At 34.5% G+C, this 13,167-nt stretch overlaps 2 protein-coding genes across 2 annotated transcripts; both read left to right on the forward strand.

The window, feature by feature from the left end:
* Positions 1 to 656: 656 nt before the first annotated feature.
* On the forward strand, positions 657 to 3,893 carry LOC105156508 (Ankyrin repeat family protein). The gene is made up of 6 exons (XM_011072660.3): positions 657 to 841; positions 1,329 to 1,617; positions 2,273 to 2,399; positions 3,002 to 3,126; positions 3,332 to 3,478; positions 3,610 to 3,893. The coding sequence occupies exons 2-6, from the start codon at positions 1,435 to 1,437 to the stop codon at positions 3,742 to 3,744; spliced, it is 717 nt and encodes a 238-aa protein (XP_011070962.1). The 5' UTR covers positions 657 to 841; positions 1,329 to 1,434; the 3' UTR covers positions 3,745 to 3,893.
* Positions 3,894 to 5,080: 1,187 nt separating this feature from the next.
* On the forward strand, positions 5,081 to 12,544 carry LOC105156509 (uncharacterized). Its single transcript, XM_011072661.3, has 15 exons — positions 5,081 to 5,236; positions 5,709 to 6,163; positions 6,510 to 6,587; positions 8,039 to 8,094; positions 8,438 to 8,557; positions 8,656 to 8,726; positions 8,931 to 9,024; positions 9,134 to 9,340; positions 9,819 to 10,070; positions 10,886 to 10,994; positions 11,144 to 11,211; positions 11,579 to 11,648; positions 11,754 to 11,828; positions 11,936 to 12,027; positions 12,185 to 12,544. The coding sequence occupies exons 2-15, from the start codon at positions 5,852 to 5,854 to the stop codon at positions 12,258 to 12,260; spliced, it is 1,680 nt and encodes a 559-aa protein (XP_011070963.1). The 5' UTR covers positions 5,081 to 5,236; positions 5,709 to 5,851; the 3' UTR covers positions 12,261 to 12,544.
* The last annotated feature ends 623 nt before the right edge of the window (positions 12,545 to 13,167 follow it).

Genomic DNA, 13,167 nt, shown 5'->3' on the forward strand with positions numbered 1-13,167 from the left:
TTATTGATATTAACAAAAATATTTAATGAAAATTGATATGTATCCGATTTAAAACTGACTTATTATAGGTTAAATAATTCTTTTCAGAAGAAATTATCATGTAAATATACCTTGTTACATGCATTAATGTGTGAAAATGTATGAGGTTAATTTTATCATAAAAAGATTTATTTAACAGTCAGTAATAAGTTAATTGGAGGTAAATATAAATCTTTTTTTCCAATTTCTTTGTTAATATCAACAAATTTGGTGAATTTTGACTAACGCTGGACTTATTTGTTAGTTGGAAGCAAAAATTTCAAAGGTATTAGATGTAATTTCCTAAATTACAGGGTTTATATATAATTATACTAAATTTCAGAGAAAGAGAGTGTAATTATCATAAAAAATATACTAACAAAATATTAGACTGAATTAATGTAGAATCGTAGATATCCAGCCCAATGAGGTTTGGCACACGAGGCCTTGTAGTATTATATAATAAACACTTGAAGCCGAAAAAATAAAAAGAAAAGAAAAGAAAAATGGAGATTGCGTTGGTGAAATGGTCCATTGATGCCAAAACCTGGTATCATTATGTCAATAGAATGACAACATCGTGACACCCACTCTGAGTCTTTGAGAATTTCACCATAAATTGCAAGTATGGGAGCAGTGCACTGCACGAGTGGCAGCACCGCAGATTTAGAGTGCGATAACAAGGGGAAATTGAATTGCCCCAAAGGAGTGTAGCTGAGAACACGGGTGGATTTGGGTGCACTGCACCAATTCCAATCCACTTGTGTTCTCAGGTCACCCCTTTGGGAACCGCTTGTTTCTCTTCTAAGCTACAACAACGTTGGTAATGTCTTTTTTCTTTTTTTATAAATTAAAATATTTTATTTATATTTATGTTTATTTATTTAATATATGGATGTTATTTGTATAAAATTTATAACAATGTGTATATATTAATTTTCTATCTCTTTTTTCTTGTGTTCTTTTGTGCTATTGCCTTACCATTTTAATTTGTTTATTAAATTGCATGTTGATGTTAATGGTTGAATTATGGAAAAAAGAGAAATTGCTTAATTTAATATGTAATTTTTTTTATAAAGTAAATCAACGCATTTCAGATCGGAATATACAAATTAAAAAAAATAACATAAAGGATCTAAATAATTTTAAATCAAATTCCATGCGTGTCTACAGGAAGCAAATAAAGAAAAAGTTATAGATAATCTAAAAATTAAAAATATGACCTTATTAATAAGTAATTAATTTAGTTCTGAAGCAATAAAATTTATTTTTCAGATTAATAATATATTGAATAATTCCGAATATGGCAGACAGAAATTGTCAGATTTAACCGTCCAGGAAGTGGGAAATGGGAACAGAAACCCCTCCAAACCCACACACGCACAACACACAGTGAACCCGAACCGACAGCAGGACATGGAAATCGACGGCAAGCCAACCACGCAAATCAAAGAGGGAGACCTTTTTAAGGCCGCGGAATCCGGCGATTCCTCTCTTTTCAAATCATTATCTGAAGAGCAACTCCTCAAAGCCAGCTCCCTCCGCAATGAAGACGGTCGCTCTCTCCTCCACGTTGCCGTTTCCTCCTCCAAGAGAGAGGTCCAATTCGTGGCTCAGTTTTTCACTTTCATGGAATTTTTAACAATTTGAGCATGTGTAGGTTTTTATTTCAGTCCTGTAGTAATTACTATGCCGATTTTATTATGTAATTCCTGGTGGTATTTTACTTATTAGCTCTCTAACTCAATGCTCGACTTGTAGTTTTTCTTGAAACCCTATGTGAATTGGCAGTCGCGTCAGCATTTCCTCTAGTGATTGTTTCAATAATTGGTGAATATGAGATTCTGTGCCTACCTTTCCGTTTTGGTTGAAAACGGTTCTCCCTGAATCCAACCTCAAGCCCAATTCCTTGGCATTGGTTTTGAGGAAGATAACTTTCAATAATGTAGCATTAAGAAATTTGGTTGAGGAGTTGTTTAGCAAACACATATCGTAGTAGATGGATGCAATTGCTAAAATTCGTAGATTATTGCTTTAGGTATCCATATTTGACTTTTTGCAGGTGGATCTTTTCCTTTGGTGGTATTATAGAACCCAATACGAATATTTTTTTCCCTCCTCCCCTAGTGCAAATATGAGTGTCATTAGGTGTTTCAGTGTTATATTATTATCTGTTTCTTTTGCATTTTTGGTTTGTCTACATGTAGTTACTCCTTTCTCTTCTATATGTGGTTTGTATTTGTGGATGCATTAGGTTGTGGAAATACTATCAGCTGCAAGCCCATCAGTTGTAAACAGTTCTGACGAAGAAGGTTGGGCACCTCTGCACTCTGCTGCAAGCAGTGGCAATGTTGAGATTGTGGAGATTTTACTCAGTAGAGGTGAGTGTTTAGGACTGTATGTTAAAGGTGGTTCCTACTATGGTTGGATTATAACTCTTCTCTTGAAGAAACATTTAATTGGTTTCAAAAAGTTAAAGTTTTATCTAGCTGTTTGAGTCTATTGGAAGAAAAATGATTTCTTTTTTTATTAGAATAGATAAGGGCAGAAAGGATAGAGGAAAAGTTTCAGAGATCTAGGAGAACGTTCTGTATCTCTTACATGAAAATAAATACCAAAAGTATTTTGAGACTGCTTCCCCCCCCACTCACCATGTGTTATGTTATGAATCTGACTTCCTTTAAAGTTTAACCTCCATAAAGCATTTGGGCTGGAGGATAAAATGTTATTGCCTGTAGAAGAAAATGAAAAGCAGAAGATGGTTTGCCATAGATATTAAAATTAGGCTAACCAGGGCAACACTTAAAGCCAAAGGGGTTTCCTGTTAACTTCAGAGACCACCTTTTGGAGCTGGTCAATGTTCAAAGGTGTCTACAACCAAAAGACTTTACATTGCCTTTTCTTGATTCTATGATAATCCTCTGGTGCTGTTGAAGTGTTTGTGAACAATCTCTAATTGGGAAGTCAAAATGCTGGTGAACAGGAGCTGATGTAAATTTGAAAAATGATGGTGGCCGCACAGCTCTTCATTATGCTGCTAGCAAGGGTCAGCTGAAAATAGCTGCAATTTTGGTTTCCCATGGTGCAAAGCTCAATGTCAAGGACAAGGCTTGTACTTCTTTTGACTACTAAGCCATTCATACTGAACTTTTTTTTATCTGATCATGTCGATTTTTTATTGTGTTTAATCATTTCATGAACTCACTTGCGTGTTCTTCATGTGATCTTAAAATTGACATGACCAACCACACTGAATTGGTTTTAGAACATTTCTGGATTTATAATTGTTCAATGTGACAATTTCTTTGTGCAGGTCGGATGCACCCCATTGCATCGTGCAGCAAGCACTGGGAATGCAGAGTTGTGTGAATTCTTGATTGAGGAAGGAGCAGAAGTTGATGATGTTGATAGAGCAGGGCAAACTGCACTTATGACTGCAGTAGTATGCGATAACAAAGAGGTAAATGTTGAAATATCTCTCCTTTCCATGCATCTCAATCCTTTTCCAAGAATTTGCTGTTCTAACACCTTTCTTAACCAATAAGTTGCATCTTTTCTAACTCATCTTTCCCTACCGTGCTCGGCTTGCAGGTAGCTCTCCTTCTTATAAGACATGGAGCTGATGTGGATGCCAAGGACAAAGAAGGATACACCGTACTTGGGCGAGCATCCGATGGTCTACGGCCAATTTTGATCGATGCCGCTAAAGCTATGCTGGAAGACTGAAACATAATGATACTCTCCTAGACACTAGAGAGACACATGACGGAGTTGTATCACATTTATGGCTTCTTCTAAGGCTTGAGTTGGTGTTCTTTATGTTTAGTTATCTTCAGATGTTGAATATAACAAAGCAACAGATGGGTCCTGAATCATCATATGATTCCTAGTCTTCAAACATTTTGTTCAACTTCCCCCAATGAGACAGACACCAATGCACATCGCAAGTGGTGGTTTTGTTTACGACACCAAAATTACGTGCCCTTAAGAAGTATTGTTAAACTTATAATATTGAAATTAAGGGTTGACATCCATTTACTATAAAAATAAAAATAAAAATATTGCCACATCTTAAGCATGCATTTGGATATTCAACTAGGATCTCCAACGTTAACAATAATTGAATGACAAAACACAATAATTAAAACAGACGGAATTTTACCCTATACTATTTATTGTCCATCCCTATCGATTAGTTTTTTTGCTGAGTGAATTAATTAAATACATTATTATATGTAAATATTTAAAGTCTAATTTGTGAAGTTTTTGTCCCTCTATTTTTCCCTCCAAACCAGAACCTATGTGGGAATTAGCACGAGACACGTCCTTGAATAAACCTGTTCACACTTTGATAAATTGATGGAATTTTCAATTAAATAGAAAATTCAGAATTTACCTAAAATCAAATTTATTTATTTTTTATTTTTTGAAATTGATTTGATTTCAGTTTTTAGTGTCTACTTATCTAACCATATCGAATGCTAAAATATTATATATATTAATTTTGTATGCTAATTTTGCCATTTTACTTATTTAAAAGAAAGTTTGTAATTATTGAAATCGTACTGACTAATTCGACTTGGTATTTGGTTATAGATCGATTTCTCAATTTATCAAAATTTCAATTTCATTAGCTTCGATTTTACCGAATAGACACCTCTATGTGTTTGATTTTAAATTTACTTGTATGGGGGTATTTGTCTATTTTTTTAATAATTTATATTTATTCTAATATATTAGTTTAATATTTAATTTATTGATTAATATAATCAATTAATTCTTTTGAAAGAAAAATTCAAGATATATTTAATTTTTTACAGTGAACCACTTCCGTGAAGCATTTTCTTTTTATTTTTATTTTTCTCTTTTACTATGGACGAACATGAAAAATCTTCCCTTTCAGAAAGAAGTTAAAAAGGGGACAAAAAGTTTCTAAAAGGGAGTCAAAAGCCAATTTACATTTTCTAATGGGTTGAAATGAAATGCAGTTGAAAATTGAAGGGCATTTCTGATAACACAACGCAAAAAGAAACCTCTCTTTCAGCAAAAGACAAATATCTGACAAATAATTCTCAAATAAAAAAAAAATAGAATTTCCACCAAATTCCACCCCAGACCCAGAGCCGGACCCCATCGATTTTCTGCCCTCAAATTCCATCTCATCGTTGCTTCAAGCTTCTCTTCTCTTTTGCGTCTCAATCTCATACGCGCACTCCAGGTAACACGAATTTCGAAGGTGTTTTTGTTGGTTTGGGAATTTGTGGAGGCATTTATACGCGTACATGTGGAAAGTTTGTGGAAATTTTCGTTAAGTTTTGTTTCTCATTCAAGTTTTGTTATGTTTGCGTTTTAGGGTTTGTGGTATGTGTTCAATATTTACGTATCTTTTTATCAAATTATTGCCTGTGCTTTCTGTCGTTAATTTATTGCACTTGGGTAAATTTTGGGTTTGTGATGAATTTTTGTATGCTTTGATTGCCTTCAGCCTGGATATGATGCGAAAAGTTTTAATCTCGAACTATTGTAATTGAGCTACAGTTCTATGGAATGTTTTATTTGATTGGAAATGTGATGTTTTTTCTTGATTCAAAGTTGATGACGAAGTAGTGCATTTCATTAACACTTGGATATTATTGAACTCTGTTTTCAAGTTTTTTATTTGTTTTATTATTTTAATTTCTTCAAACCAGGTTATTTAAGTTACAACATTGTTTGGAGATTGTTCAAATTGAGGTTTCACAGTTTCCCTCAAAGTTGGTAAAAGCTAAAGGAGCTATCTTTAATGTTAGCGGAAAGGCCGCGGAGGTAAAGCTTTGATCTGGGATCCTAAAGTATGTATCGCTCTGGGGCTGCAACCACTAATAGAGGTGGGTTGCAAACAGATAGTGGAGATTCTATTGTGACACTAGATCAAGTCCCACGTTGGAGAGATTCGGAGTTCAGATACTCATACGAGAATGATGATTCGGCTTTCCAGAATCCATATTTTCCAGACCCTTTGACATCTGGAGCTGAAGGAGAGAATAATGGAAATGGAATGGTATCTAGGTTTCCCATTGATCATGAGGTTAACTCAAAGATATATCTTTGGAGGGGGAACCCATGGAATCTTGAGGTGGATGCCGTAGTTAATTCGACAAATGAGGTGAGTGGTTAATGCATTGTCTATGCAGTCTTATTTGTATGTATAGGTACCCTTTATGACGGTTCTTGCAAATGCTGACACTTCAACTATGTATTGCATCTGAGCTATCCACATGTTGGGTCCTTTAAAATTGAAATGGAAACAATTATAATCTTATTTGGATACTTATCTTTGTGGAACTAATGATATATTAAGTGTAAGTGGTAGTTAATTTATGTACATCATGTCCACTTTATTATCATCTTCTCTGAAATTTCTCAGATACAATCCTAACATATCTCTACTGCCTTAGCAGAAGTTGTTAGGATTTGTCCGAAACATTACATGTTCTTTGCTTGGATGACAGAACTTGGATGAAGCACACAGCAGTCCTGGTTTGCATGCTGCAGCGGGACCTGGTCTTGCTGAAGAATGTGCTACACTGGTAAGCTATACTGACTTAGTTATGTCGTTTAGGTTGAGCATCATCAATCTACTTTTTATGAGGATAACTTTGAGAAGAACCAGTATGGATTTTGGCTTAAAAATCTGGAAGTATGCTTTTTTCAGATTCTCAATATTGGAGTACCATTGAGATTTTTGTACTGAGATGTTAGCTTTATCACTCAGACATGAGAATGGATGTCCGACATGGGTATAAGTCTGCTGGACTTAAGAATATCAAGCAGACTCTTTTAGGATTGGCAAAAGGTGAAATTTAACTCAAAACTGCATGCGGCGATATCCCGTTCACACTGGAACATACGAATGCTAGGGTGCTTGGAAAATGTTTTCCTCAAATTTGACCTTATTAAATGATTAAAACAAGGGTAAATTCCAATTTATCTTCATCTACTCTGCCCTTGTCTCACTTTACCCCCTCCTACTCTCAATTGTATCACTTAACCCCCTTGTACTTTTGTGAATGCTTCAATTGCATTCTTATCTCCAAAATCAATTTTATAAAGTTAGCAATTTAGCTCATTGAATTTTATAAAATAAAATACTCATTATAAAATTATAAAACTTTTTTCATATTTCCTAACATCTCTATACACTTACACCAAAACTTTCACTTTAAAGTGTAATCATTTAAGTGGTAAAATAATTTCCAGAATTATAATAGTCAAATAATCATTGATTCATTATACAACCAACTATCATATAAAAAAATTATTTGAAAACTTATTTTTAGAGTAGATACACTAAATACAATGATTCTTTTATAATCAAATAAGAAGCATAAGAAATTTATATTATTTCAAGGATAAAATTATTAGGACAATTGTATTCATCTATTAAGATAAAAATTATTCAATAGATCAGCAACACTGTAGAGATATTCTTAAAAGTTTACTACAATAGTATCACTATATATATTTCTTGAATAAAAGTTCTGTAACTTTTTTATGTGTAGTTAGTTTTCTGAATTGCTTAGAAATTAAACTTTCAACTGTTAAATTCATCTAAATAGTTTTGAGTTCTGAAAATTATTAACTATTTAAACAATTACATTTTAAATTAAAATTTTTGGAGTAATAACATAGAGATATTAGGAGTATAAAAAGAAGAGTTTCATAAATTTATAGCAGGTGTTTTACTATATAAAATTTATTGAACCAAATTGCCAACTTTACAAAATTGATTTTGGGGGGTAAGAATGTAATTTAAAGCATTTATAAAAGTTCAAGGGGGTTAAGTAATATAGTTGAGAGTATAAAGGGGTAAAGGCAGACTAGGACACAGTAGAAGGGGGTAAAGTTGAATTTACCCTTAATTTAAGACAATGTAGTCTTAGAGTAAGAACATAATTTATTAGGTAAAAATACATTCACTTGCTTTTTTAGATTATGTATAAAGCTGTACTATGCAGTGATTTTGTTTTCACCTGCACAGGGTGGCTGCCGAACAGGGATGGCAAAGGTTACACATGCTTATGACCTTCCAGCAAGGTGATTATGTCAAAATACTTTTACTAAGTTTTATGATGTTCTGTAGTTTTAATCAGGATTGTAACAGTCTTCATTGGTATCATTCTAGAAAATTCTGTATATGCATGCACTTTTATTCTGCACTACGCACACTGGAGAATGCTCTCAAAATGTTTCAAAGCATACTAATGGGGAAACATGGGATAAGATGCTAAAGTAGCCATTTTCTGATCTGGACAAAAATACTTATGTGTTCAGAGTCTCTTCAACTTAACAGTGTATAGCCATAGAAAATTTCAACATTTCATATGCATTTTTCAACACCAAGTGTTTACACAATGCTGGAGTTTCTTGTAATTTGCAGGAGGGTTATACATACAGTTGGTCCCAAGTATGCTGTAAAATATCATACAGCTGCAGAGAATGCACTTAGTCATTGCTACAGATCTTGTCTTGAACTTCTCATCGAAGAAGGACTCCAGAGGTGGTTCAGTAGCATGGCATTAAAACAAGTTATTTTTATTCTTGTCCAATATATAATCTGTAAATACTGGATTGAGTTCTTTCACAATGTGAATGCAGCATTGCTGTGGGATGTATATATACTGAAGCCAAAAATTATCCACGAGAACCAGCTGCCCATGTGGCCATAAGTAAGCAATTTCCATGTTATTTTGATCTGTTATTGATGTTTTGTGCCTGAAATAAAATCCTTTGGTGAAGTGCAGTTTTTACATGTAATTTTCTGTTATATTTATTAATCCCTTTATCTAATTCTTGCCTGTGAGCATGTTTCTCCAATACTGTTTCCTTCCTCTGTTTCTTTCCTTGATGTCCAATTTATTTTCTTTGTTTAGGAACTGTTAGACGATTTCTTGAGAAACAGAAAGATAAAATACATGCAGTTGTATTTTGTACCATAACCGCATCTGATACAGAGATATATAAAAGGTTTGTACTGAAAGCTCCAACAGTTGGATCTGTTGATGCATATGTCACATGCTACTGAGAGATTAATTTACACTTGAAGCTATCATTTATGTGTTAATTCTCATTGCAGATTGCTCCCTCTTTACTTTCCCCGAGATAAACTTGAGGAGGAAGTAGCTATATCAAAACTTCCTGCTGATGTTGGAGATGAAAATGGTGAGACAGTTATCGACGAACGCAAAATCAGAATAAAGCCTTTACCAAATTTGAAGACTGTTCCAAAATCTCCCGAGACGTCTGCTGATTTTCCGGTCAGTGATATTGCGCTGACAAGACGGTTAGTGACTCGAAATACCTTCCCAGCCCTTATGTGTGTATCATGAATGAGCTTGCTCTGAGGTTTTAAGTATTATGTGGTTAGCTTAGTGTAGGCGTGTGTGTTTTTACTGACTTGCAGTTCTCAATTTGTTCGGACTTTTTTCTCATGTTGTGAAATTTTCCACCAAGAGCTTTGACCTCAATGAACTTGCTTTAGGATCTAAAAGGATATTCCAGAAAGGTATATCTTGGTTTAAGCTTACATGGTGTTAGTTTTCTTGCTACCTACTTGACTTTTGAATGCAAATTGCAAGATAACCTGCTGTTTTTGGTTGACTCGTTACTTGCTTATGACATATTGTTGTCTAGTAAAATAATTTATTTGGCTTGGTTTCTGTTTAATGAGGTTGTCACTAGCATGATTTGGGGACTGTTTTCAAGCTTCAATATTTTATTTATGATCTTATTTAATGTAGGCATTCTTCTCTTTTAAGCAGGGATTCGTCATACTTGGATTCATATCTGGATCCTGCTTTTATGTCCTTGATCAAAGATCCAGATGAGAGACGGAGAGAACAATGGGAGAAGGCAGCTCAGGCACGAAATGGTTGGAATTATGCTAGAATGCTTGGATACGGGGACCTTGGGGGTCCTCCTTTATCTGCTGCTGAAGAATACTCCCTCCATTCTAGATATCTTGCTAAAGCAAACTCACTTAATCTGTCTGACATTGCTGAAATGAAAATTGTGTAAGCCACTATCAACTTATGTGATAGTGTATGGTATGCACGTACAGATCTTGTCCTTGGCCTCCTTAATGTTGTCACTTCGGCAGTTTCTTGAGATTTTTACGCTCACTTTTGTGTAATCTTATTTGTGACCATCAGCGGGCACTAATTTGTTAGTTAAAAATATGCTAAACTAGATGTTGATCTGCAGATGCTTTTCATTAGTAGGATTCCCACGATACCTTTCTTTAATTCTCTCATAAATTTCACAAGTCGTTGTGAGGTAGTTTATATTGCTGGACATGTACCGTTTCTGCATGAGGATATCATACATTTAAGTGTTTTAGTGTTTTGATTACAGTGAAATAGCTAGACTCAAGCTTTGGATGCTGTAGATTCTTTATGGTTGCTTTCCTTCCTCACTGTTGGAATCTTCTGAGGCTTTGACCGTTGGCCGATATTCACGTGTTAACCGCTTGAATTAAAATTGGTCTTTGCCTGCCTGAGAAGATGTTTTACATCATTATCTGATTAGTGGCTGTGTATTTTGCGATTGTCTCATGTAAGATGGGCTTCAGCAATAAAATGCTACCCTTGAACCTCTGAGACCACATGATGAGCTCTTATTGGGCGGGTAATTTGTGATAAAATGTAAGAGGGACTTTGCCAGTAGACATCATTCATATTCAGTGTGACTCAAAAATCATTACTCAGCTATGTCATGATTGGGAAATGGGGATCACTTTATTTCTCTCCCGGAAACATAAAACAGTAAAAGCATCTTAAATTTCTAAGCATCCAGATCTTCATTAATGTAAAGCTCGTCTTCATTTCAGTTATCGAGGTGGGGTTGATAGTGAAGGTCGCCCAGTAATGGTGGTTGTTGGAGCACATTTTCTCCTAAGATGTCTCGATCTAGAGCGTTTTGTTCTGTATGTAGTGAAGGTAAATGATTTGGCTTTTTTAAGTTATAAATTTCTGATATCCATGAGTTCACCACAAAGTTTATATGATGTTTAGTGGCCTTTATGTGCTGGTGAAGCCCATGCTTGCCTTATTTTAGTGGATAATTATGTTATGTATTTCTTTTTCAGGAGTTCGAACCCCTGATACAGAAGCCGTACACAATAGTTTATTTCCATTCAGCAGCATCCTTGCAGATGTAAGTATTTTCTCCCTGATATAGTTTGCTCACAGCGTCATCTTCTGTTTTGCCTTCACCTGAGTATTGCCTCTTTGATCTGGGATTCATTGTGCCGTTCTAATGCGTAATTGGTGGAAACAACTATAATTTTGTTCTGTAAAAGTTGTTAAAATTGACATGCCTGAAATATTGTTATAACTTCTTTGGTTTAATCTGTTTCTTTGTGTTCACTGGGCTGAGACGGCAAATTTGGGCTCTTCTAGGATAGTACTCTGGCTCTATGCTTATTGTTTGTTGGGCGTCACAAGATGCTGCAGCTTACTTGACAAATTTCCACTGGGCATACTTGATTTTTTGGCTCACTTCAGCTTATCTGAATTAACAGGCAACCAGATCTGGGGTGGATGAAGAGATTAGAGCAAATACTTGGACGGAAACACCAGCGTAATCTTCATGTATGGGAATTCCTCTCCAAGGCTCCTACCACAATGCTGAGAATCATTTTTTTCTTCCGACAATAAGCACTTCTTCTTACCTGCAGTTTGCTTTTTATGCTGTAGGCTATATATGTCCTTCATCCAACTTTCGGGCTGAAAACTGCAGTATTTGCGATGCAATTATTTGTAGATGATGTGGTATGCCTTGTATTGCTATATTTCCTTTATTTGCAACAAGAATCAGTCATAATTTCCATATTCTCTACGTTATTCTGAAACCAAAGGAATTACAAACTGATCTTCAGGTGTGGAAGAAGGTGGTCTACGTTGATCGTCTTCTGCAGCTATTCGGATATGTACCTCGTGAACAACTGTCTATTCCTGATTTTGTATTCCAGTGAGTTCCCCTGCCTTTGTCTAATCACTTCCACTGTCGTTTTCACATAGGAAGTTTGTGTAACAAAGGAATTGATTCTCATATCAATAAGGTATTCGACTCTGTGGCTCGTGAAAAATCAGAAAAAATTTGTAACTAGTGCAAAAATCTGTTGCAGGCATGATTTAGAGGTGAATGGAGGAAAAGGCTTTATCGTGGATCCAAGAACAAAATACGTCTATCAGCGACCATAGATGCTGTACGCTTAGCTGTTCCTCTACTCACCAGTAACACAGCAACTCTCCAGCATTGTGAATCTTTTTTAATACCTTTCCAATTAACTTTTAGGTCAGGTTGTAAGGTTATTTTTTCTTTTTTCTTTGAGTATGCGTGTATTCATGCATTTTTTCAGCATCTTTCCTAAAGATGTTAATGTGTATTAAGACATACCTTTCTGTATCATTTTCTTTATTCAGAACAAGTGTTTTTCTGTACAATTATGAAACAGGCCGCTGCCAATTTTCTTCGTTTTCTAAAACCATGTTCACTCCTTAGACAGGTGACATGCAAATCTGTTCAATTTCAATTCAATGGGTATGGTTAGGCCCTTCCCTTTAATCCATTGCACGATTTGGGCCGAATGAGCCTACCGTTTTTTACGATAAGAAATTTATTTGTGTGTCTCTCTAAACTATAAGCAGTTCTTTACTAAATTATATAGTCTATTAACAAAAGGGTAAATTACAATTATATCTCTTGAGGCTTGGCATAATTACGAGTATTTTTTATTATTTGAAAAATATAAATATCTCTTGATGTTTGATGAAATAATGTAATTTTTGGATGGAGGTATGAAATTGTCAATTTTACCCTTATTGTATCTTTTTAGGTTTTTTAAAAAATTAAAATTTATCAAACAATCGAACAAAATGGATGAAAAAATTTTAAAAATTATTAAAAAAAATTATCCATTTAGTCCATAAAAAAATATTTTTTAAAAAAAAATAAATAAAATTATAATTTTTAATCAACAAAGGCATTTTGGTCAATTTATTATAGAAATGGATGAAAATCTAATGCATTGGGCTAGATGTTAGACAACCGTTAAAATTAAAGGTATTGGTAATTTTTTAGACAAGGGGATATTTATAATTAGGTCAA

The sequence above is a fragment of the Sesamum indicum genome, linkage group LG2 (assembly GCF_026168435.1).
Source record: "Sesamum indicum cultivar Baizhima isolate 11 linkage group LG2, ASM2616843v1, whole genome shotgun sequence".
NCBI lineage: Eukaryota > Viridiplantae > Streptophyta > Magnoliopsida > Lamiales > Pedaliaceae > Sesamum > Sesamum indicum.